Raw genomic sequence first — 25,540 nt, 5'->3', positions numbered from 1 at the left:
TTTTAAGGCAGCCTGGGAACTTTTTTTAGTGTACTGATAAATGCATATAAAACTAAGTAGCTGGTCTGTGGTAACAATGGAAACAAACAAAAGTAGATAAATGTTAGATACATTTTTTGGTTGCGTGGCAAAAGGTCGGTTGCCAGATGTGGAACTAGTTAAATTGATGGATCAAAAATTATAATCAGTTGGATAATGTTCACTGTTTTCATCTAAATTATTTGCTGGTGTTGAACTATGGTATAAAAGTAATATCACACTTGAGGTCGAGGTGTTGTAATATCAGCACTGCGGTGATTATCTTTGGCTTTAGGCACAAGCCAGAGGCATTCTTTCAATTTCATTGTAACATTTTGGCAACTCTGTGTTTTATTTTATCAGCACCTGATCAGTTTGTTCTAACAACAAAAACAACAAATCTGACTGTCAGTGATAATCAACATCGCATAATGTGCTGCACTGCTCACAGCTTTGTTTTCACTGTCTGAATAACAGACTGAGCTGGTAGCTTTCTGATATGATAATTTACATATATTTATCAGAGCATACACACTGCTCACATTGAGTCACACACACACACACACACACACACACACACACACACACACACACACACACACACACACACACACACACACACACACACACACACACACACACACACACACACACACACACACACACACACACACACACACACACACACACACACACACACACACACACACACACACACACACACACACACGAGGTTCAAAAACACTTTATTGTGCTACAAAAAATAAAATGTGAAACAAAGAACTTAAAAATGTTGAACCATAGAGCCTTAAAAGTATTATTATACTGTATTAAGAAACAAAACCAATAAAAGGGAAAGGGTTTAAAATTATATTTAAAGACAGCTACAAAGAAAAGACGACTGTAACCTCTCCGTGCTGCAGTAGGAGCTGACAGCTAACGCTTCAACTTTGACTTTCTGTTTCACAGCTCTGGAGCAGCGGGAGAATATCAGAATAGATTAGAACAAACGGATAAAATGAACACACGTCAGAAGAAAATGACTCCTTGCTATATAACTGCCCTAAGAAAAGAAACAATAAAATAAATTAAAAGATTAAGTTCATTGAAATAGACTTTGCGTTACAAATTGACTGCACATTGTGTAGAAATATCATACATGATCATTTTGTGGATCCTTCTCAAACCAATAAGACATTAAAAAATACAAATGTTCCACCCTTTCCTAAAACTGTGTCTACTTCTTCGAGCTCTTCTCCAACACCCAGTTGATGACCTGCAACAACAGAAAAATCACTTTGAAGGGGTTCAGGTCGAGAAGAACTCAAACCAAGTGGAGACACTTTGGTGTTCGGAGGGGTTTACCTGTTTAACGTTGATGCTGGCAGCCTTCTTCATCTCGTCATTCAGACCCCGAGACGTCTTTAAATCCTGGAAACAAGAAGTAGAGGATGAGGAGGATCACTCTTACAGACACAGAAAAACACATTCAAGTGAACTTTTTGAGATCACAGCAGAAGACATTTTAAACTGGTTAGAGGAAGTGTACAGACCATAATGCTGCAGTCAGTCAGTAAATAAATGGTGACAAGAAAAACAGTAACAAAACGTATCAGCTCATTTTCTCAGCTTTACTAAAGCTTACATTTGATACAACTGTGAACCGTTATTAAATGCCTCTGCTCCACAACACTGTAGAGGGAAATGTGTGACATTGTGCTCTCTGTTAAAGCTACTAATACAATATATTTATGGAGGCATGTTTGCTTTTCTTCGGAAAAGACGGTAAAGAGGCTTGAAATGTTGGAAGAAGAGAGAGGGGGACGACATGCAGAAAATGTCACGGGTCGGACTGTAGCCTCTGCACATTGGGCGCCTGGATAACCACAAGGCTAAACCGGCACCCCCCCTCCAAAAAAAAAGTGGATTGACTTTTCAAACAGTATGGCTACTTTTCAACAATCAAAAGAAAACACTTGAAATTAACAGGCCATTTATGCGCCACAGGAAAAACACACATGCAGGTTAATGAAGTCACTTAAAACTGTTTCGCTTTTGGTGCATTAAGGTCCTGTATACACCTGAGGAGCCTGCAGAGCTTCCAAAATATCCCAATCAAAGAATAAGCAAAAGACAATTAAATATGTAGCAGGGGTTCCCAAACTCTTCAGCCTGCGACCCCCAAAATAACGCTGCTAGCAACCGGTGACCTCCATTGTCCCTGGAAGTGGTTTAAAACATTAACCTTAATGCACGCTTCTAGGCCAATCCAAATTGTAGCATTAGAACAGCACAAACACGTAATATTATTTTAGTAATGTATTGTAAGAAACGCTAGAAGAAGTGCATCAGTAATCTCTTGAACTACTTTTTTGTGTTCACAATAATGGATAAGATATGCAATTTTTCAAGGAATCTTGCAACCCCCCTCTCGCTGTCTCACGACCCCCACGATGGGAACATCTGATATGTAGGTTGATTCAATATATAATTTAAATCAAATACTCAAAATAATTTCTCAAAGCTCCTCCAGTTCTCTTTCAGAAAATAAGCTTATCTCTGACCTTGTAACATAAAAACACGTACTAATGCTCGATAGATATAAATAAATGATGTCATTTAAACAAATTGTGCAGAATAACACTTTATAAGTAACCATTCTGCATATTGAGTACAACAGATTGTGAAACGTCTACTATATTGTGCAGACATGTACTTCTGCTTCCTTTAAAGGAAACTGTTCTTTTTGTTGTATTTCTACTTTCCCTGAAGAATGTTGGGAGTTAGTGTTCCCTAGCTGCTGGCAAGGAGAGGCTGTTTTCCTCATTCTTTATATCCAATCAGACAAAACACCTGATCGCAATTTACAAGACGGCACAAACAGACGAAGACGCTTGCATTGCCAAAAACAACAAAAAATAAAAAATGATGTCTTCAAACTGTTCCTGTGATCATGCTAATTTGTTTCCAGGATCTATAAACTACACACAGCATATGGTCAGAATTGCAGAAGAAGGAGTCCTGGATGCAAAGAAGAACACAAATGAAGAAGCTGTCAAAGAGAGGACAGCACTCGCTGTGTGTGGGCTGTGAAAAAAAAAAAAAAAACTCACCTTGAGATAGAATTTGGAGATATCAAACAGTCTTTTGCTGCAGGCCTCAAAGCACTTGTGCTCGCCAGTGATCCCGTGGTGTTTGAGGGTTTTAGCTACAACCTCCAGCAGCATCTGAGGACACCAAATACAGACACACAAACACAATATCATGGCAGTACAAATGTGGAGAACATGGAATCTAGTTGTGTTTATTCCCACACCGCCTGACACTTGGTTCACAGAGACTAATTTTAGCACAGCTCCGTTTTTTTAAAACAAAGGGATGTAGAAATGTCTTGACTTTGGGTGATGTTCACAGTGTGAGCTTGCACAACACACATATTTCACGGCATGCGTTGAGTGGGAAAACCCGTTGCCGACATGAACAGATCTGCCTTTAATCTTGTCACAGGGACTGTTCTGGGGGGACATCATACATTATTGTGAGGAATCATCTATGCCATTCATTCTCATGAGAAGCAGAAAGGCAGTGTTTAATCTCTGTCCTGTATAAACGGCTATCATTATTTCTAAACAGGACCAACTGTTCTCTGCTGAGTGAGACGATAAGCCTGTTTGCATAGAAATGACAAATCAGAACAAGTCAAGGTCGGGATGCAGGATGTCGTCTGCATGTGGAACATAGGAAGCTGTGTGTAGGAGTGTGTGTGTGTGTATCCACGTGTGTGTCCACGTGTGTTTTTATGTTCTAACAAAAATCTTTACATACACGTCACAGATAAGAATGTGTGTACGTGTACCTGTGGAGGCAGCCAGCAGGTGATCTGGTTATATAGCTGTGTAAGTGGTTCTGCCACAATAATACAAGGCAGCCCACACATTCACTGAATATCAAACGCTGAATATGAAACCTTTACATTTGCTGGAGCAGCTGCTAAACTGTCACCCATAGATTAATACGCGTCTGTCTGCCACTTTGTCTCTGTGGGGAAATTAGTTGGTTTGAAAAAAAAAAATCCGGCTTAATCTGAATCTGTGAATATAAAAAAACCCATTTGGGACATAAAGTCTATCTTTATAACTTAAAATATTTTGCTAACAGGGACGTACTGCACCTTCTTTAAGATATTAAACATTTCCAAAAAAGTGTGTCACTATGGCTGAAACTTGATCAAAGTTGGACAGGCAAGAGCTGGTAAATCCATCTACATTCCAACCCTCACCCATGGCCCCGAGCTTAGGTGAGTGACTGAAACAATTAAATCGAAGATACAAGCAGTCAATATGAGTTCCCCCCCAGGGGAGTTCTGGACTCAGCCTTAGAGATAGGCTGAGGAGCTCAGACATCAGGAGGGAGCTCGGAGTAGAGCTGCCACTCCTTTTTTAGTTAGCCAGTTGAGGTGGTTTGGGCATCTGATTAGGATGCCTCCTTTGGAGGTTATCTGGGCACACCCATCTGGGAGGAGACGCCGGGATAGACCCAGAGCTCACTGGAGAGATATTATATCCCATCTGTCCTGGGAACGCCTTGGAATCCCCCGGGAAAAACGGGAGTATGGGTGGAAACTTGCTGCTTCATGAAGGTTCTTTTAATGATTTTTAAAAAAAATTTATGACTTAGGCTTCTTAAAGTAGGTGCAGGTAATATTGTGTTAATAATAATGTTTTATTTTTTATTTTAGTTCCTTTTGGAAACACATTTGAAAATCAGCCATCAAATTGTTTGTGGAACAAAATTCAATTTTATGCCTCAAGTAAACCCACTGAAATGTAAACCCTCTTACATAAAATAAAATAAATATATTATTACCTCTATATATGTTTTATTTTTATTTATAAAAAGTGTTAATGCATGACAGTTAAAAAAAAAGAGAGAAAGACAATTGTATTTTGGGATAAAAAAATAAATAGTACTCTCTTTAAATGTCACACACACACACACACGCACACGCACACGCACACGCACACGCACACGCACACGCACACTCACACTCACACTCACACTCACACTCACACTCACACACTCACACACTCACACACTCACACACTCACACACTCACACACTCACACACTCACACACTCACACACTCACACACTCACACACTCACACACAAACTCACCCTGTTGTGTTTCTGGGAGCGTGACTCTTTGGACATCTTGTCCTCTGTTTGTCCAGGATGTGTCTTCTGTTGTTGACCATTTGGTTTGTCAGCAGAAGAAAGAGTCACTAAACCTGCAGAGCAATGTCAGTAAAAAGTAGAATAAAGCTTTACAGTGATGGCAGAACAAATCTGAAGCATTTTTTCTTTTTATAAGAAAACTTTCATGGGGTAAAAAAAAAAAGAGGAAAAGGATCAGCTCATAACCAATGAAAAACAATAATCAAACATCTCTCCTGTAAAGACTCGTGACAGCCTGAATACATTTGATGGTAGTTGGAAGTATTTAAGCAGTTGTCTAGAAGTTGAAAAAAATAGATAATAAATACATTAAAAGAAAAAAACAATTATATTTCTATAACGGTATAGACTGAAATACTTTATTTGTGAGTCCTCTCTAATATGAGAGGATTTGTGGGTCATGATTGGATAACTTGATGTGTCTCTGAACATCTTATATAAACCAAAAATGATTACATGATGTAGATGATGAAATAAATAAGTTTGGAGGCCAGTTCATTGATACATCTAGGGCAAATCTTTCAGATCAGTTGTGTTCTTAGCTCCTCCAGCTACATACACAAAATCATGTTTAAGCAGAAAGATTTGACGACAAGGACAACGGGGACAAGCAAACCCTTGCTCTCGTGCATATTTGTCAGGTTCTAAGTTTTAACACCTAGTCACATAGAGGCAACAGATCAAGAGTTCCTTTTCTGAGATAATCATTTCATCAGTATTGTGTTGAAGATGTACCTAATGCAAACCACAATCACTAAATCATTTCCATCTTAGGTCGACGGTTCTTGTTTTACCTGAGGGTGTCCGTCTTGTGGCTGAGGAAGAAGAGGGGCTCATGGTTGAGGAGGTGGACTGGGACCTGCTTGGTTGTTGCCGTAGAGACCTAACAGCAGGGTGTGTCCCGCTGCTGCCGCTGCTCTGAGAGCAGAGGGAGTCGCTGCTCTCTGACTTCACCAGCCTAGATCATTCAGACAAACATAGATAGGCACAAACATGGACCGTCAATCCATCAACGTCTCCATCCATAAATACACCTTCTTATTGCTAACCCGGAGCTCAACACAACAACTATCTTACCTCTTACGAGGATAACCTCCGATAGCATCCGTGTCCCACGACCTGCGCTTCAGTCGAGCGACATCAGCATTCTGCAGAGTCTCTCCGTCAGGCACGCTTCCTGGTTCTGACATCACAGCAGGAGAGGGAGCGGGGCTGAGGGCAAAGGGGAGGGCACAGGGCTCTTTGGAGCAGGTGGTTTGGGTCTCGTACCGAATCAGACGAGACTGGAGTTTCATAAAGGCCTGGTCTCTGTCCAAAGACCGCTGGTTGTCAAGGCAGAATCTAGACAAGAAATGAAGAAATTGGAAACAGTAATAATAACAAATGAAGACCTTATGTTGACTGATGAAGCCAGTTGTTGTCTGATCTTGTTATGGTAGTTATACATTTCATATCTCCCTTCACAGAAGAGTTCCAGTAGCTGTTGCTGAATAGTGTCTGTCTGGTGTATACAAACTTACTCTATGCCGTGGTAATGTGAGGCTGAGACTGTGTTAAAGGGCATCTGGCTGACTCGTCCCGGAGAAAGGTCTGGGGACAACTGGAACACGTTATTCCTGAACAGATAAGAGAAGAATCAGAGAAGCAGTAGAGGACACAGAGAGAAAGAGGGAGGGGGAGACATAAATAGCAAGTCAAAGAAAATCAATGCACCTCTCTCTTAATTAAAACACAAATCCAAATTACACTCATTAAAACAACTCACAGTCCGGCCTGACAGAATTAATAGCACTAATTAAGGACTTCTCTGCCCCTGAATGATTTTTTTCAAATGAACTCGGTAATTTTTCTTGAAAGGCTGTCAGCTAATTGTAGCACAGGATAATGATCATAATCAAATTTGAATTAAAGTCCTTATTCTCGGTTTATTCTTCAGAAACATCCAAAAGCAACAAAGATAATCTTTAACTGTCAGTGCAGTGTGTGTCAGTTTTTTAAATCTCAGTCATTTGTGTTGTTTAACTGTGTTTGTGTCTGACACTGATTCTGTTATCTGTTGAAGATGACGTGACCTACCCTCTATTAACGGCCAGAGGTTGCAGCTCCCCAGTGGGCAGACCATCACATGTGAAGTGTTTCAGAAGTTCTCTGGCGTCCAGTAAAGTCGAGGAGACCTTTTGTCCGTCTTTGGGGCCCAACAGACTGTCGCTAGAGCCTGGACCCAACAGACCCAATCTAAGACGCACAGAAACACCACAATGTGTCGATCAAATAGACTGGATTAGAATCAAAGAGTTGTCGTACTGTAGGGTTTTAAAAAAACATTTTTTACCTCCTCTTCTGTCGTCTCCTCTGCAGGTTCTCTATGTTGTGGAGGACGCTCCTCTCAGGCCAGTCAGCCTGCAGGTTGGAAACGCTCTGCAATCCTTCAATGACAAAACAAGGTTTAGTGACTGGTCAGAATTATTGCTCCGACTGATTCAAGCATCAGCATCTCTAAATATGGGTCTCATTTTTAGTCATACTTACAGTTATTTAAATATGACAAGAGCAGTGGTTGAAAAAGTGTGTACTTCTTCAAAACTCTGAGGTGATTTCCACTTAAACTGGAGTCACAATTTTCACACTATAGAGCAGCTATGCACATTACAGCAAGCAGTGCTTAGAAATTTGCTTTTTTGGGGACTTTTAGGGGGGCTAAACTGTATTGTAGAGGACAGTGGATTGAGCAGATGATCATAGCAGCTCTAGTTTGCATTCAATAAGAAAAAGAAGAAACCATTACAAAGGCATACAGTAGACAGCGTGGCACTCTGCACTGTATGATGGATTGGTCATAGAGCCAGGTCAACACACAGACCTTCTTGGCACACAAAGACCTGAACAGACGAAACCTCAAACTCTGAAATATCTTTACTCTGCACTTTTCTTGTGTTGAGGGGAAAGATTGTATGTCATTTAGATGAGAACAGAAATGTGATCACACAGATTTGCTGATGTGAGGAGAGAGCGTCATGTTTAGAAATGTCCTCAGGTTATGAATGTGTTACGTAAAGACAGTGAATCAGCCCACACAAAGTCATTCACACCTTTAGGCCGAGCAGACACACAAACTCACAAGACATTGCTAATGGATTGCAGATGCTGTTAATTTCTGTCAAATGACATCTTCAGAGCAGAGGGTGGGCAATGACCATGAAAAAGAAAGAAGTGATTTTCACCTTAGACTGTTTGTCTCTGCATATTTGCACTCATCCCGCTCAGCTCTTAAATTATTCATGTGCATCCTTTATGCGAGGTCCTGCAGAGCTTAATGTACGTAAATGATCCGGAACATGAAATCAAGAGGAGACACACAAAGTGAAGGCTGTTTCAGAGATTAAGCTACTTGTACTTTTAGTGATACAGCTGTTGGTCCGTACCAATCTATTCTAATACAATATCAAAAGAAATATTATATCATACACTGATGTGCAAAAACAGCAAACAATAATAGGCAGAAAATGTCACAGCATAATGACATGAAAACTGCCTGATGTGAAGCTCTATCAGCTTTACAAATTCAATAAGAAAAAAAGAAATGGCACTCTCACTGAGCACAATAAGCCATAGCTGCAGGCTATGACTGCTTTTACTGCTTTCAATATATTTACATATTATTAGCTTGGGATTGTTTCCCCAAACATGTCATCCTATGAGTGTTTGTGAGCATACTGATGCTCTACTGTTAGTACACAGGTAAGATCATGCATTTTGGTTCATACGCTTTCTTGATGATGATTGTTTTGAGAGATTCTTAAAGTTCAATCAACAGCTTTGTCCAGAGTGCAAACAGCACCACTGAAGCTCAGCTGTCATTACGCCTTTGTACTTTCATATTGATTCTGCGACAGTGTAGTACTGGTGTCCCAGTCTGTGATTTCACATTGCTTTTTAGTGTTGCAGAAACACACACACACACACACACACACACACACACACACACACACACACACACACACACACACACACACACACACACACACACACACACACACACACACACACACACACACACACACACACACACACACACACACACACACACACACAGTGTAGCTGGTCAGCTCTGACTTCCTGCAGACTGAAATAATAAACCGTATGCAGAATGCACAGCTATACAACAGAGTATGAAGAAGAAGAAGTAGAAGTTTCCCCATCTGATGGAGGAACACAACAGGTGTTACATCAGAGTTTGTGAGCGAGGAAAGGCAATTTAAGAAATCCTTAAACTGTGAAGAAATCAGACTAAAAAAATCAAACTTCTATTCCTAATTGACAAATCTCAACCGGTAATGTATGAACTCAAGCGTTGAATGAAATGTGAAAATAAAGTTTTCCTCGTCTCTTTCTTAGCTCATACCTGAGTTCTTGTCCGGGGTGCTCTCTTGCTTGTCAGTCAGACAGGTGGCAGCAGAAGGCAGCTTGGCATCGATCATCTTCAGGTATTGTTCTCTGGCCAAACTCAGAATGACTTTTAAGTCGTTGACGGGTATTAAGGTTGAGGCTGATGCTTCTTCTTTCCGTCCTGCACACAATCAAACAAACAAAGGATGTTTTTTTTTTTTTAACTGTGGCAGCATTTTAACTTCACGCTGCACTTGGTGAAACTGTTTAAGCTTCTGGTATTGTGTGACATTTATTCCATATGAGCAGTATATGCCATAAACTATCAAGCCAGAGAACAGGCTGGCAGAGAGAGGAAGTTTGATACTGTAAGCTGTAACTATGATGCCCTAAACTACTTGCCCCAACTATTTTCGTGGACCTGTCCAGCACACTGAAAGAAGGAGTGCACTTTTATTTGGATGAGGGATAGAAGTTATAAATTTCTATTTTGGGTTGGACACTTCTAAAATGGTGCCTATTCGCTGTTTTTAAAGTTCTCTTCCAACACTTTAATGATTGGGATTGGTGGTCAAATTTTCTCTTGAGCAGGAGTGTGATTCTTTGATTAGTTTTAGTTTTGTCTTCCACCAGGTAAGGGACACTTAGTTCCCCCCAGGGGGCTCACTCAAATAGAAAAAGAGCATTTGTATTTTTACATTCAAATATTAATCAGGGTCATCGCTGCTTTAGTGAAACAGCAATTTTCTCTCTACAGAATATTTGAAGAGATGCCATGAAGCATTGTTGGAAATGAAAACAAGACAATTAATTGTTTCATAGTGCAACAAAAAATATAAATTCTTGTCCTAATCGATGAAATGTGTGTTTGTTTTATTTTCTTATTAATGGACGTTTCATTTGGAGAGTTAGGTGGCGTCAGAGAGTCACTCGCGTTAAAAATCTGTCTCTGTCAGTCTTCAACTTTCAGGCTACAAGTCGAACATCAGCTGACCATAGCTCAATAGGTGGTTAACTATATAATTTACCTGGATTCAGTTTTTAAAGATGAAGGTAACATGAATTTAAATACTAGAGCTGCCAGCTGGAAATGTTTAATTCCAGTGATTACAGATGAATAGCTTCTTACAGGTAGAACTTAAAACTCTGTGGCAATAAACTTAAAAAAGTACAGACATAAGTGTTAGCTTCATATTGACCCTCCAAGTCCAATTCTGCTCTTCATTCGCAGCCTAAACTGCAGATAGAGACAGACGTGAAGAGGCATCCAATAAGTGTGTCAAGCTCCATTAGCGAGATTTCAAAGTGATCTTAAAACTGAGACAAGAAGAAGTTATATACTTCTTACATACTTCTACTACACACCGATTAACTGTTTTTAGAACTTCCAACAGTAGTTCTACTTCTCCCAATTTAATGCAGAGTCAGAAAAAGCTTTGATTTCATTTCTTGAGGTCTGTGGTTTTCCACAAGCCCTGTTTAGCTCTCGCCGTTCAAAGTCAGCCTTATTGCTTTTCCTCTAGTCGGAAGAGTTTCACTCCACTCTCTTTAATCTGGCTAGTTTCAACTTCTGCTTGCCAAGGGGACATTATGTGTGTCTGTGAAATAATGATATTTCAACAGTCTTTTGCTGAGGGCTGGACAGAACTGAGCTTTCACGGTAATGACAAATCAGGAAGCTCTGAGTGGCCCCTAAGAGGGAATGTTCATCTTAAGTCCATTTGGCCTTTTCTTAAGTATAATTACGCATTTAGGGCGCACGCACACTAGGCAATCCGTAACATGTCCAAGCACGCTTCACCCCGAGTGCGAGTGATCCGATCAGTGCTCAAGCACGCTACACTTTCTCGGCCCTGGCACGCTTTGAAGAGGTGTGCTTCAGCACAGTACAATTCATGCACCAGCACAGGTACACGACGTGGACAGCCTTTATTTTGGTGAAATCCCGGATTGTTCTGGCTTAAATTGTGAGAAAGAAGTGTAAAACGCTTTTTAAGTCAGCACTAAATCAAACGTTATAAAATGTGGTCATTACCTAAACAGAGGAAAGCAGTTCATCTTTAAATATGAACCAGAAACTATATGGCATTTTGCTTGAGTAATAAATAAATAAAAACTAGATAATTATTAAAATAACCTTCACTGTTTATGTAGATTAACTGAACAACAATCAAATAATCCTTTGAGTCCAAATAACTGTTACAAAAGACATGGAGATCTCTTGTAGTTTTATTTTTTTAACTATTCATAAGGGGGATGAGCTATAAAACATTTGATATAATAACTTCTTCTATTCATTGTAATGTAAATTTGACTTTTTCTTTATCTGCCAAACCATGAATACTCAGATCCATACGAGATCGGATTCAGTCTGGGTAGCATGAAGGTGATGAGATGGTAAAACTAATTAAAAGTGGATGTGAGCCAGGAGCAGTCTTCAGGATCAAGATAGGTGTAAGTGACATTTTCTAATAATCTCGATCATATGGAAAATTAGCCTTGTGAAATCCTGGCCACAAGTCCAGAGTGTAGCCCTCCTCTCACCCAATGAGAGCTGGGATCCACTCCTGTCCCCAACAAGCAGTATAGATAATGGATGGAAGGATACTGGAACATTTATTTTACAGTGTGCAGTTGCATCTGGGTTTTTTTCAATGTGTATTTACAGTAACATGACATCTTGGTCACACATATGTATTTGACCTAAAGTGATTTATTTTTCAAATGTGCCGTAAAATTCATGGTCAGAGGACGGTTCAGTTATGGGACAAGTTTTAAAAACGTTATTTTAGATGTGTATGCTATGCATTATCTCCTTTGCATGTTCTGGTAGAGGTCTCTCACCCATCCTGCTAGGGGACATCACATTTTGACTTATTTAAGGGCTGTCTTGGTTATTTTCATACACGAGGTTACAGGCATATTATAAAAGCACAAGGTGATCCCTAAAATAAAACATCAGTTTTACAATGTGTACTATCTTCTGCTGGTGTCATCTTCTTTTCGTTCAAAGAAGATGACACATCTTTTGAGAGACATTTTCTATTTCAGGAGATCTTAAGGTGAAATACTCACTGAGATATTCTTTGAGTACGAGTGCCTGGACCTGGGTCACCTTCTTCTCTCTCTTCAGCAGGCTGTCTCCTTGGAGACAAGGCAGGGGGCAGAGGACGTTGCTTTGAGAACCTCCTTGGCAAAGAGAGAAGAATAGCGAATTAAAAAAACGAGAGACGAGGGGTCATGATGATCTAACAGAGAGGGAGGATCTAATTAGAGACACTACTTTTCTGTATTATGAGGGTCAAAGGATCCAGTATTTGTGTAGCTTGAACCATAATGGTGACTAATATTCTGGTTTTCCCTGCCCCTGCTGCTCGATACTGACTTATTCTTAATCTGTGCCAAAACCATTCTATCCATGGCTTTGATTTTCCCTTTACCAGAGTCGTCTTCTTTTTCAACGGAGGTTGCAACATTTGTTAATGTGTCAGATTTGTAAAGTGCAGCATTAAAAAAATAATATACTTTTACCCCTTCAAGGCAAACAGCTAAAGAGATATAAAAAAAATCAACCTATAGGGCAGAACATAATAATGAAATGAATAAACAATAACAGACAGATAAAACTTAAGATTGCTTTAAGCCCCACTCTTTGAAGTAAAAACATCCATGGCAAATCAAATTGACTACTCATCTGCTGGCAATAGAGACTTGAAGCTCACCCAGAGGCCTTATGCTGCCACTGCACACTAAGGTGTTTTGAGTATTTGATGCTCTCGTTTGTGTGAGAAACCCTCAGGCGAGCATTTTAAGACTTTTATTTGTATTGAAAGCTGTGCTGTGTTCATGCTGTGAAAACCGGGCTGTGCTCATACTGTGCCATTTCAGCTGTTAGGGCTCCTTTCAGACGCTCGCTTTGCATTTAAAGGTGTTTCAAAACCGTCTCCTGAAGGTTGAATGAAATGTTAACAAGAGCAGGAAGTCTCAGGAGGAAACATCACAGCCGATGTCTGGAATTTCATATAAAGCCAAAGAACAATGAAGGACTTTTTGCCAGGAAGGATGTTTTAGTAAACAAATAACACAACATGTGTTTGTTTTTCTTATCAACCATTAAGAGGTAACCCCACAACAACTGATACATTAAGACATTTCTTCCTCATCAGTTTCCCTCCTTTAGTCTCTCTCTGAAGGTCTGGCCCTTCAATACCCTCTGTCTCTTTTCTTCTGTCATTGATTTTCCTATTTTAGTGACAAAGACAAGGGAAACTTGAACAGAACAGTCAGAACTCTCTAGAGCTGTGAGAGAGGAGACGGAACAGGAGAAGTGTTGAAGACGTGGTAAAACAAAGAAACGTAGCCTTCTTTCTGTAGCATAAGCTGAATCTGATGAAAAATAACAAGCCTTCAACATGTGTGAGTGAAGCTAGAGGGGCTTTTACTTCAATCAAACCGAGGAACTACTTGTTCTCAAACCTAAAAATAAAAAGTGATTAAATGAGCACTCATTTATTGTTCATCACAGCACAGACTATGACACGCTTCGGGGTACAGAGCAAAAGACAGAGAGGTGTGTGAGGTGAAAGGGTCAGAGGTAAGATGTCAGCTGGTGTTAGAGTAGCTTGCATTAGTACAAGAGCCGAGGGAGCAGCTAACACAACTCACCAGACAATTTTTGTATTTTTCAAAACAATTAGCATCAAAAATTCCTGGAGCTCCTATTTTGAGACACAACTCAGTTAAATCAGCAGATGTGCTACACGTCTCTTAAGATTCACTGTATGTAAGGTTATCAATATCCCTTATTTATGTGATTAATCTCCCTACCTTTTTGTGAACAGTGGGGAAATGACATGCTATAAATCAGAATTTGAAATATAATCCACTTATTTATAGCTCCTTTCTGTGCATAGATGTATAGAAAACACAGGATGCTAATGGCTAACCGTCGTCAAAGGATGAAAATTGTAGCCCCTCTTTACATCCCCCAAAACATTCAGAGAACTGTGCTTCTAAGTTTTGGAAATACAGTGCATACCTTTCAACACTCCCATTTTCCCCGGGTTTCTCCTGTATTTCAATATCCCCAGAACCCATGTGATGTCCAGTAATGATTGCTGAAGGTCTGGTTCTCTCCGTGGATACAAATAAATAGATAAACAAATATGAGGTTTCACCACAGTGGGACTTAGAAGGGGTCAATCTAATCAGCTTTTTGGTGCAATTGACAGTTTAAACCAAATGTTGAAGACATTTCTTCCTGATGAATCCCTCAGAATAAGAGAAACAGAGAAACAACCCCAAACTAAAAAGAACTAAACAGATTCATAATTAAAAACCCTTCAGAACACCATCAAGACAAACTGTGTGCTCCAGTTATTTTCAGGTTTTTCTGTTTCTCATTCTCTCTCACTGACTCAAAGTTCTGATGTTCTGTGATTCAAGATTTAAGCAAATAGTCAAAGTGAAGCCCTCAGTGGTGTCACACGGACAGAAAAAACATGCTCACATTGTTCCGATATGAACATTATATACCTGATGGTGACAATGACTTCTCTCTCAGCAACCCGGAGACGGTTGCCATGGCAGCCGCTCCATTGATGTGGATGTCTGAGTGCAACATGGTGACCCTGCAGGCTCCACTCGCAATGTCATCAGAGCCCTGGACCAACAGGAAGTAGTGAGCGCTCTCACCTTTCACCTCTACATCAGGGACTGCAGACACAAGAAAAGATTTGCCATTCAGAGTTAAAGCACAATGGACGAGAAACTCTTTAAATAACCTCACAGTTTACGATTACTTCAACCATTCACACTTGCAGGTTTGCTTTCCCAACACGAGGCTTTATGTTCCGTGTTAGCAGAGCAGAGAAGGTGATGTAGCTCCTCTCTGCTGATACCGCACCATCATCCATTAACGAGGCAATTCAAAAGACTTTAAGAAAAGAAACAAATCAGTCTTACCGGGGAAGGACTTTGGTCTCCTGGCTATAGACTCTCTCCAGCGCTGGGAGCTGAGCTGGCTGGCTGCAGGCTGGGCGACTGGCGTGATTATACAAGAGAGGCTGAACAAAGCTCCAACCTGGAGATGCAAACATAGCAGATACAGACAAACACACCCGCAGTCTCATGAGTCACATAGATATGTATTTTGTATTTCCTTTGTGGAGAGTTAAGTTAACAGATTTTCTTCTAAAGCAAAAAGCCAAGATGACATACGGTACATTTGATGTATGTACATAGTTTTAAGGTAGATTTTTTTCTGAAATATTTGAATATGTAAGAGTACAGATGAGGGGTCAATACCTTTCCACGCAGCGACCTCAGCTGTTCTAACAGAAGTTTAGATTTCATTGACTTTCCAGACAGGCTCCTGTTTGTTGGTTGTGAAGGAAAAACTACAGTGTTGAGGAGAAGGTGCAACCAGCTAACATTTGAGACAGAGAGCCCTTTGACGGGCGCAGTAGAACAATACAAACTGTATTTTATAACCTTTTAAATATGGTTCATAAATCTACAATTGAGAATAAAAGCATTGTATGTTGTGTTGCTTAATGTCTTTGTCAGGCTTCTGAAATGAAGATACAGTTCAAATTGAGTAGTGGAGATCAGAAACGCTGGCAGGTCTGACAGGTCGACCAACTGGACCAACTCGAAGTCTGATGCGTAGTAATGGAAGACCTGCAAAAGACACACACAGAGGAAAATGAATGAGTGACAATAAGGGAATTTAGTAAGGAAGTGAAGTAACAGAGAAGATGGTGAAAATTAAAGTTATCAAACAAAACAGAGTCCAGAAAGAAAGAAACATCCCAACGTCTAATCTAATTTGAATCTTCTTACACATAGAAAAAAGAAGTAAAGCAGCACATTCTCACACGTTTGAAGGTACAAACGGAAACATTTTGACAGTCTAAAGGACTTAATCAGTAATCTAAAAAAGGTTTCAGCATTGCAGACCACAAAACCAACCACCTAAACACACACCATCTCAGCAGCAACACATCAGCTTCTTGCAGTTGGTTAACCTCTTTAAAAAAAAAAGCCTACCCCTCAATAGTCTGAGGCTGTTCTACTTACCTAATGAGCTCATTATGTTTTGAAGGATTCAATAATATATAAAGCATTGACCACACAGTAAAAATAAGGGGCATTTGCATTTACAGAAAATTACAAGAATACCAAGGAGTTCCTGAAATCTCAAACTCATCATTTATTGATCTGGAGCAAAGACTGACCTACTTCTGATGGACTCCTATAGATGACGAGTAATTGAAGATTTTAATGATTTGGGTTGAATGTTTTTCGGTCTCGCAGACAACTTTGGGAAGTTATCCTCCGGTCCAAAAGAGAGACTAATGCAGTCGACTGAGAAGACGATTTACACAGATCATTAAGACCTCCAATGTTTAAAGGTCCTCATTACTTGGCACCAAATATAATGGTTTAAAATATCAAAAGCTTCTGGTTAAATGGGTCTTTTTTTTATTTTATTTTTTTATATAGGATATACTCATTTTAGAAGTGGCATCATTACTCGTATTCCTTATTCATGAATTGTATGTAGGTAGTTGTTATTTTGTCCTATGTACTCTCCCTCTGAATGGCTCTGCAATTCAGAAGTAAGTGCTGCTTATTAGCATTTTATTGCTATGCTACACTGTGAAAGAATCATGCACATACAAAAAGCTGCTGTGCAGGTACTGAAGAACACTAGCTCTTTTTTCCATCAGTTTTGTTTTTGTTACACCCTGCAGCATTCTGTGCTTTCTTGTGTGTTTTGTGTAGCCTCAAGAGATTAGGCATCAACAAGTACAGAAGTTGTAGCAATTTCACTTAAAAAAAAAATCAAGACACAATGAACACCTCCAGCAGTGAAAGGCTGATGAATGATTTTACACAGCAGGTTTAGAGACTAAGGAGAAGGGGAAATGTTTGAATGCATGTTTTGGATTTTAAATTCCCAAAGGGAAAGTGCAGTGTGAGGTCGTTTTTCTCCGTTGACAAACAGGATCGAGGTAATTAAAAAAAAAAAAAAAAAAGATGCTCCAAGAGACTATAAACGCATGGTCTCTGTTGTAGGTGGAATACTCACTATGATGTATTGTGAAGGTACAAGTAGAGGAAGGTGTGATCAATGGCACGTGAGCAGCCTACTGTGAGAAGCACTGTTTTTTGATTGCCATTGTTGAGTGTAGCGGGGACTGAACATTTAGCCTGTTTTTTTTTTTTTTTTTTACAGTAAGTATGTCAGATAAGTGTATATGACCAGAGGACAATGTCAAATTAAACCTGTTTGAGTATGATTGCACGGATTTGGTGTACTGAATCATTGCCACGACACACCGAAGACAACGTGTCAGTTAAGAAATGTATGGTAGGCTATCAGCCCCTCAGTGGATTAAAGGCTTTTTGATTTGCATAATCAAGTCACTACACCAGGCCTTAACTGTGTGATGCAATAAAGATACATGCTTCTTAAAAATATAATTTGTTTTCAGAATGTTTAACACTATTCTTGAGAATTAAACTCAATGTGATGATTACATTTTTTTTTTTTTTTTCAAGGCTAATTCTTATTTAGTGTTGTTATATCTTGTTATAATTAAAATACAAGCATCTTTTCCTTTGCCGTCAATTTTAACCATATCTCACTTGATCCTGTGAAACAAACAGCCTCTTAGCTTCACTTTAAATAAAGAATACAAAGTAATATTATCTCTGGTTCTATTACAATATTGTAGGACTGTCCTGAAAAATCAGTGAAAAGGAAAGTTTGAGGCAATCTGGACTTACACGATGGTCATCAAGGACAATTTTTAAGGATTTTACAGATTCATTTTTGGGGCTTTTTGTGCTTTTAATGGAGAGATAGGACAGTGGACAGAGTTGGAAATCAGGGAGGGAGAGTGGGGAATGAAATGCGGGAAAGGAGCCACAGGCTGGATTCGAACCTGGGCCGCCCACTTGGAGGACTACAGCCTCCATACGTTGCGCACACTAACCACTGCGCCAACAGCGCCCCATCAAGGACAATTATTTGACAGGAATTTAATACACTTGTTGTCTTTAGTTAGCCAAAGACGAAAAATTCTCTATTTTGTTAATTTTAAGTGTCTTTATCAGGTTTGAAAAAAATAATATTTATTTTTATTGGTATACAATCTTAATATCTAAAGATGACATGTACAAAGATGACAAAATATGTGATATTAACGTGTACTACGGTTTTATCTTATGAGCAGTTTATTGCATATGGATCATACTGTACAAAGCATGAGGTTTGATGCTCATGCAGCGGGGCCCCTTGCCCAGTGAGGCAGCGTGTGTTTGTGTTTTTTTTAATGACATTTACGTTTGAGAATCAGGAGGCCGAGAGTTTTTGTCAGTGCAAAGTTTATATTGTGGATGTTTGTGTGTGTGTGTGTGTGTGTGTGTGTGTGTGTGTGTGTGTGTGTGTGTGTGTGTGTGTGTGTGTGTGTGTGTGTGTGTGTGTGTGTGTGTGTGTGTGTGTGTGTGTGTGTGTGTGTGTGTGTGTGTGTGTGTGTGTGTGTGTGTGTGTGTGTGTGCGCAAGTCATTCTCCAGTCACTTATCCTGGCAGTGTGGAGATGTGTTAGTTTTGTTGTCCTCAGAGTTTTTTGTGTGTTTGTTTGCCAAGACAATCACTGCCATCTGCTTCTCTGTACAGGGATGTGATGAGATCACACACCCACACAAACAATACACTAACACACATACACACACGGAGTCCAAAGACGTTTAAGGACAAGCATGCACGAACACACATACATTCACACATACATGCAGCTTTACTATACAGCTCTGCTGTGCTGACTGAATAATATGCACACACAACAACACAACACATACCATCAGCTGCCAGATGCAAACTCACAAAGCAGACAATGGTAATAATAAACACAAACAGTTAAAACATCATCAAACCAAAGTCACTCCTTATCGCTGCTGTAGCCTGAGGAGCGTATCATTCTTTTTTGTTTTTCTTATACCTCCAAATACATCCATTGTACAGATTGTCTTTAATATTAATACTTCTAATGCTTTATGAAGCCAGCATGTGAACTTCAGACTCACATCAAGCCGTATCTTCTAGAGTGTGTGTGGTTTTATTGTTATTGATATTAATCTTCATGAGAAAGCTCATTACAGAACTACACGACATGAACTGTTAAAAAAAAAGAGAACATCTCACACAGAGTAACACGGCCTTATTACTTACTGCTGTATCATGTATATTTTAACGTTACAGTTTCATCGTTTCTGAGGGTTTAATGACTTATTCTCTCAGGGTATGAATCTCTATAGATGTGATTTATATTAGAAGATGGCTTTTTAATAAGGGAGGGAAACCAACTTCAGCATTTTACAACTAATTGGACATTATAATATTCGTTTAAAGTTTAAACTTTCAGTTATGTAATTGTTTAGTCACAAAAACTTAATCCACAACTTTGTTGAGACTTTTTAAAGCAATTCACAAAAACAAAGAGTCAGCCAAAAACGCATCACTGTGGTGTGCAAACGTGCTTGGGCATGGTACCGATTGCCTTGTGCGACTGTAAATGGTAAATGGACATGAGCTTGTTTAGCACTCTTCTGGTCTTCTGACTACTAAAAGCACTTTTACACTGCAGGTCACACCTACACATTCACAGGCTGCTGTGTAAAGGAACCATCAGAAGTAACTCATTCCATTCACACACAACAGACGAAGCAGCGGGAGCAATTCTTGGTTAAGTGTCTTGCCCAAGGACACATCAGACATGTTGCTGCGGGAGCTGGGGAACAAACCCACAACCTTCCAGTTGAGAGACAGCTGACTCTACCAACTGTGCCCTTAGTGTGGTCCATATTTTCAGCCATCAGTGTTCTAACATCAAGTCACTCTTTTTGAAAACTGAGGGAACCCAAACATTGAAAAGATTAAAATAAACATGCCAAATAAGGTTAACACACGACTGCAGCCAACAGATTTCCTTAAGTCAAACTTTTGGTCTCTCATGATAAGATGATACATCTCGATTTAAATACGGTTTTCTGTTAGAACAAGTCATCAATGTCCAAGTAGTGTGCAGTCATCTGGCAGATAAAAACTTTGATTTATCCAACTGATAGATCTTCTGTCAGAGGTTCCAAAGTGATTAAAAAGATAACGTAGATGTGACCCTTATGGCTCCATCTCCTTCCAGCCACCAGAAATAATTGGGAGATGGAAGCGTGTGCAGCTTATTCGACTCTTACAGCTTAGAGGCAAGATGAAGGAGGCACTGGGGTTAAAAGGAACAGTTCTCTCTGAACTGAAAATGTAGTCATTATGGAATCATTAACCTGTCAATCAAGATCTTCACTAGAGTTTAACAACATGGAAAAACACACAATTTCATCAGCGTCACCTTTAAAGCTGGAGGTAAGAACCATCTGAAAAACATTGCATTTCTCAAAAACAAGATTTCATTATTGACAACATTTCAATAATGTTCAATAACGGGTGCAGGGCCTGCAGCGCTCTGGCAGCAGTAAGAGTTGCTACTGTGGAGAAACTGCTGGCATGTTTGAAAACGAATCTTTGCCAGAGAGGAAGAATCAAGAACTAATGAGGGAGTAGTTGGACTTGGACTACAACGCTATTGTCTGAGAAAAAAACCCAGAAATGTAGCCGCCTGAGGTGTTAGGAAAAGTTAGAGGAGATGCAGCCATGACTTAGCCGGGTTCCAGACATCTGAATCCCTGCTTGCACCTCAGTTATGATCAGAAAAAAAAAGATTGTTGTCGTGCCGCCACAAACATTCGACCAATCAAGAGATTTGTGGGAGGGACTAATAGTGGGACTTCTTCTTTCATAACGGGGGCTAGCTTAGTCTTTAGCTTCTCCTGTGATTAATTGCTAGATTGGATTTAACTTTGTGGATGGATGTAAGTTGAATTAAAAACACAAACTATTTTAAACCAACATCTTTTCTTTGATCATAAGAAAATAAAATGATTGTTTTGCTGTTTTTATGTGTTCAACATTATCCCAATGAAACACAGAACTGTGTGTAACCTTGTCATCAAACAAACCTCGTGCATTTTTTCCATTAAATAATTGTGAAACATTTAAAATGCTGTAAAATTAGGTTTCATCTGAATCAGGGTTTACTTGCTAGCAGTTAGTGGTCTTCTCTGCCCTCGTATGTTGCCTGTATACACCACCAGCTGATACTCAGTGTAAAAACAGTGAAACAAAGACAGGAAGCACAATACAAACTAATCAGGGGCCACTTTAACAAACATTGCTCAAAAGGCTACTAGTGGATTAACCTTCCACATGGTATTATCCATCTCTCACTCTCCAAGAATCACCCTCCATGTGGACTATAAATCATGAAGGTGGGATGGATTTCAGCGTCATCTATTTGTCTAAGTAAGGCTGAGGTTTGAGTTTCATTTAATGATTACTTTAATTCACTTTATTTTGGTATCAGTCAGTCATGTCTATCCCGCCTCCAGCTCGTAATAAACGCAGCAGCCAGAGTTTTTACACGGTCAAAAAGAAGAGATCACGTCACTCCTATTCTTGCCTCCTTGCACTGGCTAACCGACAAGTTGTGAATTGATTTTAAAATCCTGTCGACTGTGTTCGAGGTGTTAAATGGACTCGCCCCTGATTAACTTTAAGAACTCATGTCCCCGTATCAGCTGGTAAGAGATCTAAGGTAATCTGACCTTGTGTCCCTGCATAGACCCAGGACAAGGTGTTATAGGGATCACGCCTTTTCTATTACTGGACCAAAATTGTGGAACTCTCTACCTCCCAGCATCCATCTCTCACCCACTAGTGGTCTTTTTAAGGCTTGCCTTAAAACACATTTCTACTCAATTGCCTTCAATTTTCATTAACCCGTCAAGCTCAGGGATCCATAGCTCTGTAGGTTTTGTGTTACACTGGACATAATTGTGACCTGTTCTTTTATTTTGATTGCTGTCGTTCTTGTCTTTTACTTTCTTATTTTATATCTGCGCTGGTCAGCACTTTGGATCAACTGTGTGTGTGTGTGTGTGTGTGTGTATGCATAAAGTACAGTATAAGTTGAGTTTAATTTAATGATGAGTTGTAAATTAAAGACATTGTGAAGAGCTCAGGACCCACCTCAGGATGTAGTTTGCGGTCTTTCATGGTGCACAGAGACTCTAAGAGACTGCAGTCGGACATCTTACTCACTGGAGAGCGCAGAGAAAAACCATCGAAACGGAGCTCTGACACATACTGATGCAAGAAACACAAAGAGGGGGGAAAAAAAGTCACAAACAGTAGAAGAGCATACACTTTTGATTAAATTACACACAATCCCTCCCTGGTCCGCACAGGCCTCACACAACTTTGCAGTTACAGTGAATTATGCAGACTTCAAGTGCTATTATTATCAACCAGGTGTTTATTTTCAGTCACATGGCTGTATCGTCAATGGTTCCCGACTGCACAGGCACGTTCACATGCACATAAAGTTATAAAACTGACATGTTTTGTAGTGCATGGTTGTATAGAGATGTTGGTTGTTCTCAGACTGGCATTTATTCCTTTAGGAGTCCTTCTTCTCCTTCTTCCAGCGCACTCCGACTGTGAAGCTTTTACTGAATGGCTGCTGCAGCCTGCTCACCGCTGAAGGAAACAACTAAGAAAAGGTCAATTTATTGAAGGAGAAGCAGACATGCTGCAGCAGACTCACGGCTCAGCAGACAGAGAGAGATGAGCAGAGAAAACTTCAGTCAAGCTCATGGATGGATCACCAGCAGACTGTGATAATTCTCCAACAGCTCAGAAAATAGTGTGACTGATAATCGATTTCTGAGGACAATATTGTAAACGATCTTTAAAGCACCTGTGAAGAGTTTTTAACTAGTCTTGAAACAGACTGAAGTTTATACTGATACTTCTGTATGACCTTCAAAAGCAAACAAGACCATCAGCAACAATACTGATCATATATTATTATTATTATCTGCCGCAAGGTAGGCGTGAGATGAAGTGCATTTCATCATGCTGCAGAAATAGCCTTTGTTTACAATTTTTTCACGGCAAAGATACGTGAGTGAGTAAGTTAGTGATACAGTTTTTCATCAGACAACAACATCTATATATGTACAGGACAAGATCAACTAAGAGATAAGAGTTACACATTTATCAGCAGGGGGCGCCAAATGTGGCACAAAGCAAATTCCACACAGGAACTTTAGAAAATGTGGATAAAACCCCTTAAATTAGTTTGAATAGGTGCCAAGATTCAAAATGTGTCTTATATTAAGTTTCATGTATTGTAAATTTATAACACGGTTGCACTCAAATGTAAGTTTAAATCACTTTCGTGCTTACATTTACATCACAAATGTTCAGCCCTGAAACGATGACCTCGTTTGGAAGAGATGTGCCTCAAACAACCTTCCAGACATAATCGATTGGATGCGAATGTTCCTTTAACATTTCAATGCTAAAAGGCGTCTCTTTCTTTTCTCCTGTTTCTGTGAGTCTCAAGGTTTTCACTTCAACAGAGGGAGTACATGCTACTAATCTCTCAGGCTTTTTTTTTTTTTTTTTTTTTTTTTTAAAGAAGTGCTCTTAAAAAAGGTTGATATTTATGACAGTGTAAACATCTTAATCTGGTATTCTTTTCATCGTGAAGATGTGACTTATTTTTAGATGCAGCTCATCGTGTAGAAGGCAACTGAAACTCTCAGCCAATTTAAAAATCCCAAAAGTGCGAGACAAAAAGGGAAACTGCAGCGAAACAGATTGCCGAAGAAGAAGAATAGCACAAAATTGGCCAATTCTGTCCAGAGACAGAAAACTGCTGCTCCTGCCAGAGTTCCTGCTTAATGAGGAAGAAGTACAAGTGGGTGTGGAGTAATCTCCAGAGTGGCAACTAAAAATGCTGTCGGCTCACCTCAGCCTATTTGCAATGATACTAAGAGGCAGTGTGTGAAGCTGCAGGAAAGCAAGAAATAAGGTGAAACGCAAGGCTAGAACATTAGAACGTTAGATTAAACTTCTCATCCCAAGAAAATGACTTTTCAGGGAAGAACAGTCGAGGTATAGTAACGTGGAAGAGCCATCAACAAGCAGATGAGTATCTTTTAAAGTAAAGTACGCTAGGTCACCCTTTGGTTTAAATGATTGATCAGAGATCATGACGTTTGTCACTTATTGTAAGTAAGGATCTACTTTAAAGCAGGCCAAACAAGCAGAAAAACTATGTGGACAGTACACTTGAAATTCATAAAAGAGTTCAGATCAGCCTTTACGTCTGCATCTCAGTGACATCAGCTGTCCTTTTAATATAGACAGAAACTGCCCAGAGGCGCTCTCTAATATTTGTCCTTTGCTTAATCCAGACCAAGTATAAACTACCCTATGGCCTTATGTTTCAGATAGTATGTGGAACAAATGGGAAAGATTAGCCCGACCCATGGTTAGCTGATTAGCCTCGGTTCTGAAGGTTGTGTAGGGAACACTGTTTTCTCTGCTGTCCTTTACTGAGCCAGGCTAACTGTGTCCTCAGCCTACACTGCTCATAATAAAAAGCTCTGGGCAAGCACACAGGCAAGTTCAAAAGGACGCAGCTTTTACTCATGCACTCTACAGTACAAACACACAAACAGAAACATAAAGACATTTTCTCCTCAGCTTTGACTTCACTTACAGTACACCTCATTCCATCATTGCAGCTGTCAGATGATCTTCCTCTTCAAAAGTGTACTTGAATTCATAGATATAAAAAATAAACTTAAAGATTAATCACTGAAAGCAATACAGCCGCCATCCCTAAACAAATACATTTTGTACAAAAAGGACCCCAACCTTCTCCTAAATGCTTTTTCTTCCACTCATTAATAGGCTAGTGTCT

At 39.7% G+C, this 25,540-nt stretch overlaps 1 protein-coding gene across 2 annotated transcripts in view; it reads right to left on the bottom strand.

The window, feature by feature from the left end:
• Positions 1 to 280: 280 nt before the first annotated feature.
• mtbp (MDM2 binding protein) overlaps positions 281 to 25,540 on the bottom strand; it is a 28,852-nt gene continuing 3,592 nt past the window's right edge. Inside the window, exons 8-23 of one of the 2 annotated variants that reach the window (XM_020655470.3) lie at positions 22,792 to 22,908; positions 16,227 to 16,321; positions 15,947 to 16,013; positions 15,605 to 15,722; positions 15,176 to 15,355; positions 12,716 to 12,829; positions 9,657 to 9,821; positions 7,587 to 7,680; positions 7,331 to 7,489; positions 6,775 to 6,870; positions 6,332 to 6,595; positions 6,049 to 6,212; positions 5,195 to 5,307; positions 3,132 to 3,245; positions 1,384 to 1,449; positions 281 to 1,294 (exon numbers count right to left, since the gene is read on the bottom strand). In XM_020655470.3, the coding sequence (XP_020511126.2) occupies positions 1,256 to 1,294; positions 1,384 to 1,449; positions 3,132 to 3,245; positions 5,195 to 5,307; positions 6,049 to 6,212; positions 6,332 to 6,595; positions 6,775 to 6,870; positions 7,331 to 7,489; positions 7,587 to 7,680; positions 9,657 to 9,821; positions 12,716 to 12,829; positions 15,176 to 15,355; positions 15,605 to 15,722; positions 15,947 to 16,013; positions 16,227 to 16,321; positions 22,792 to 22,908 (1,965 nt within the window). In that variant the 3' untranslated portion in view covers positions 281 to 1,255. The remainder of the gene's footprint in view (positions 1,295 to 1,383; positions 1,450 to 3,131; positions 3,246 to 5,194; positions 5,308 to 6,048; positions 6,213 to 6,331; positions 6,596 to 6,774; positions 6,871 to 7,330; positions 7,490 to 7,586; positions 7,681 to 9,656; positions 9,822 to 12,715; positions 12,830 to 15,175; positions 15,356 to 15,604; positions 15,723 to 15,946; positions 16,014 to 16,226; positions 16,322 to 22,791; positions 22,909 to 25,540) is intronic. The other variant, XM_029281539.2, reaches the window with a different exon arrangement.

Source organism: Labrus bergylta, chromosome 8 (genome assembly GCF_963930695.1).
Source record: "Labrus bergylta chromosome 8, fLabBer1.1, whole genome shotgun sequence".
Classification (NCBI taxonomy): domain Eukaryota; kingdom Metazoa; phylum Chordata; class Actinopteri; order Labriformes; family Labridae; genus Labrus; species Labrus bergylta.
The sequence above is the reverse complement of the archived record's forward strand: the minus strand, read 5'-3'. Positions and strand labels throughout refer to the sequence as shown.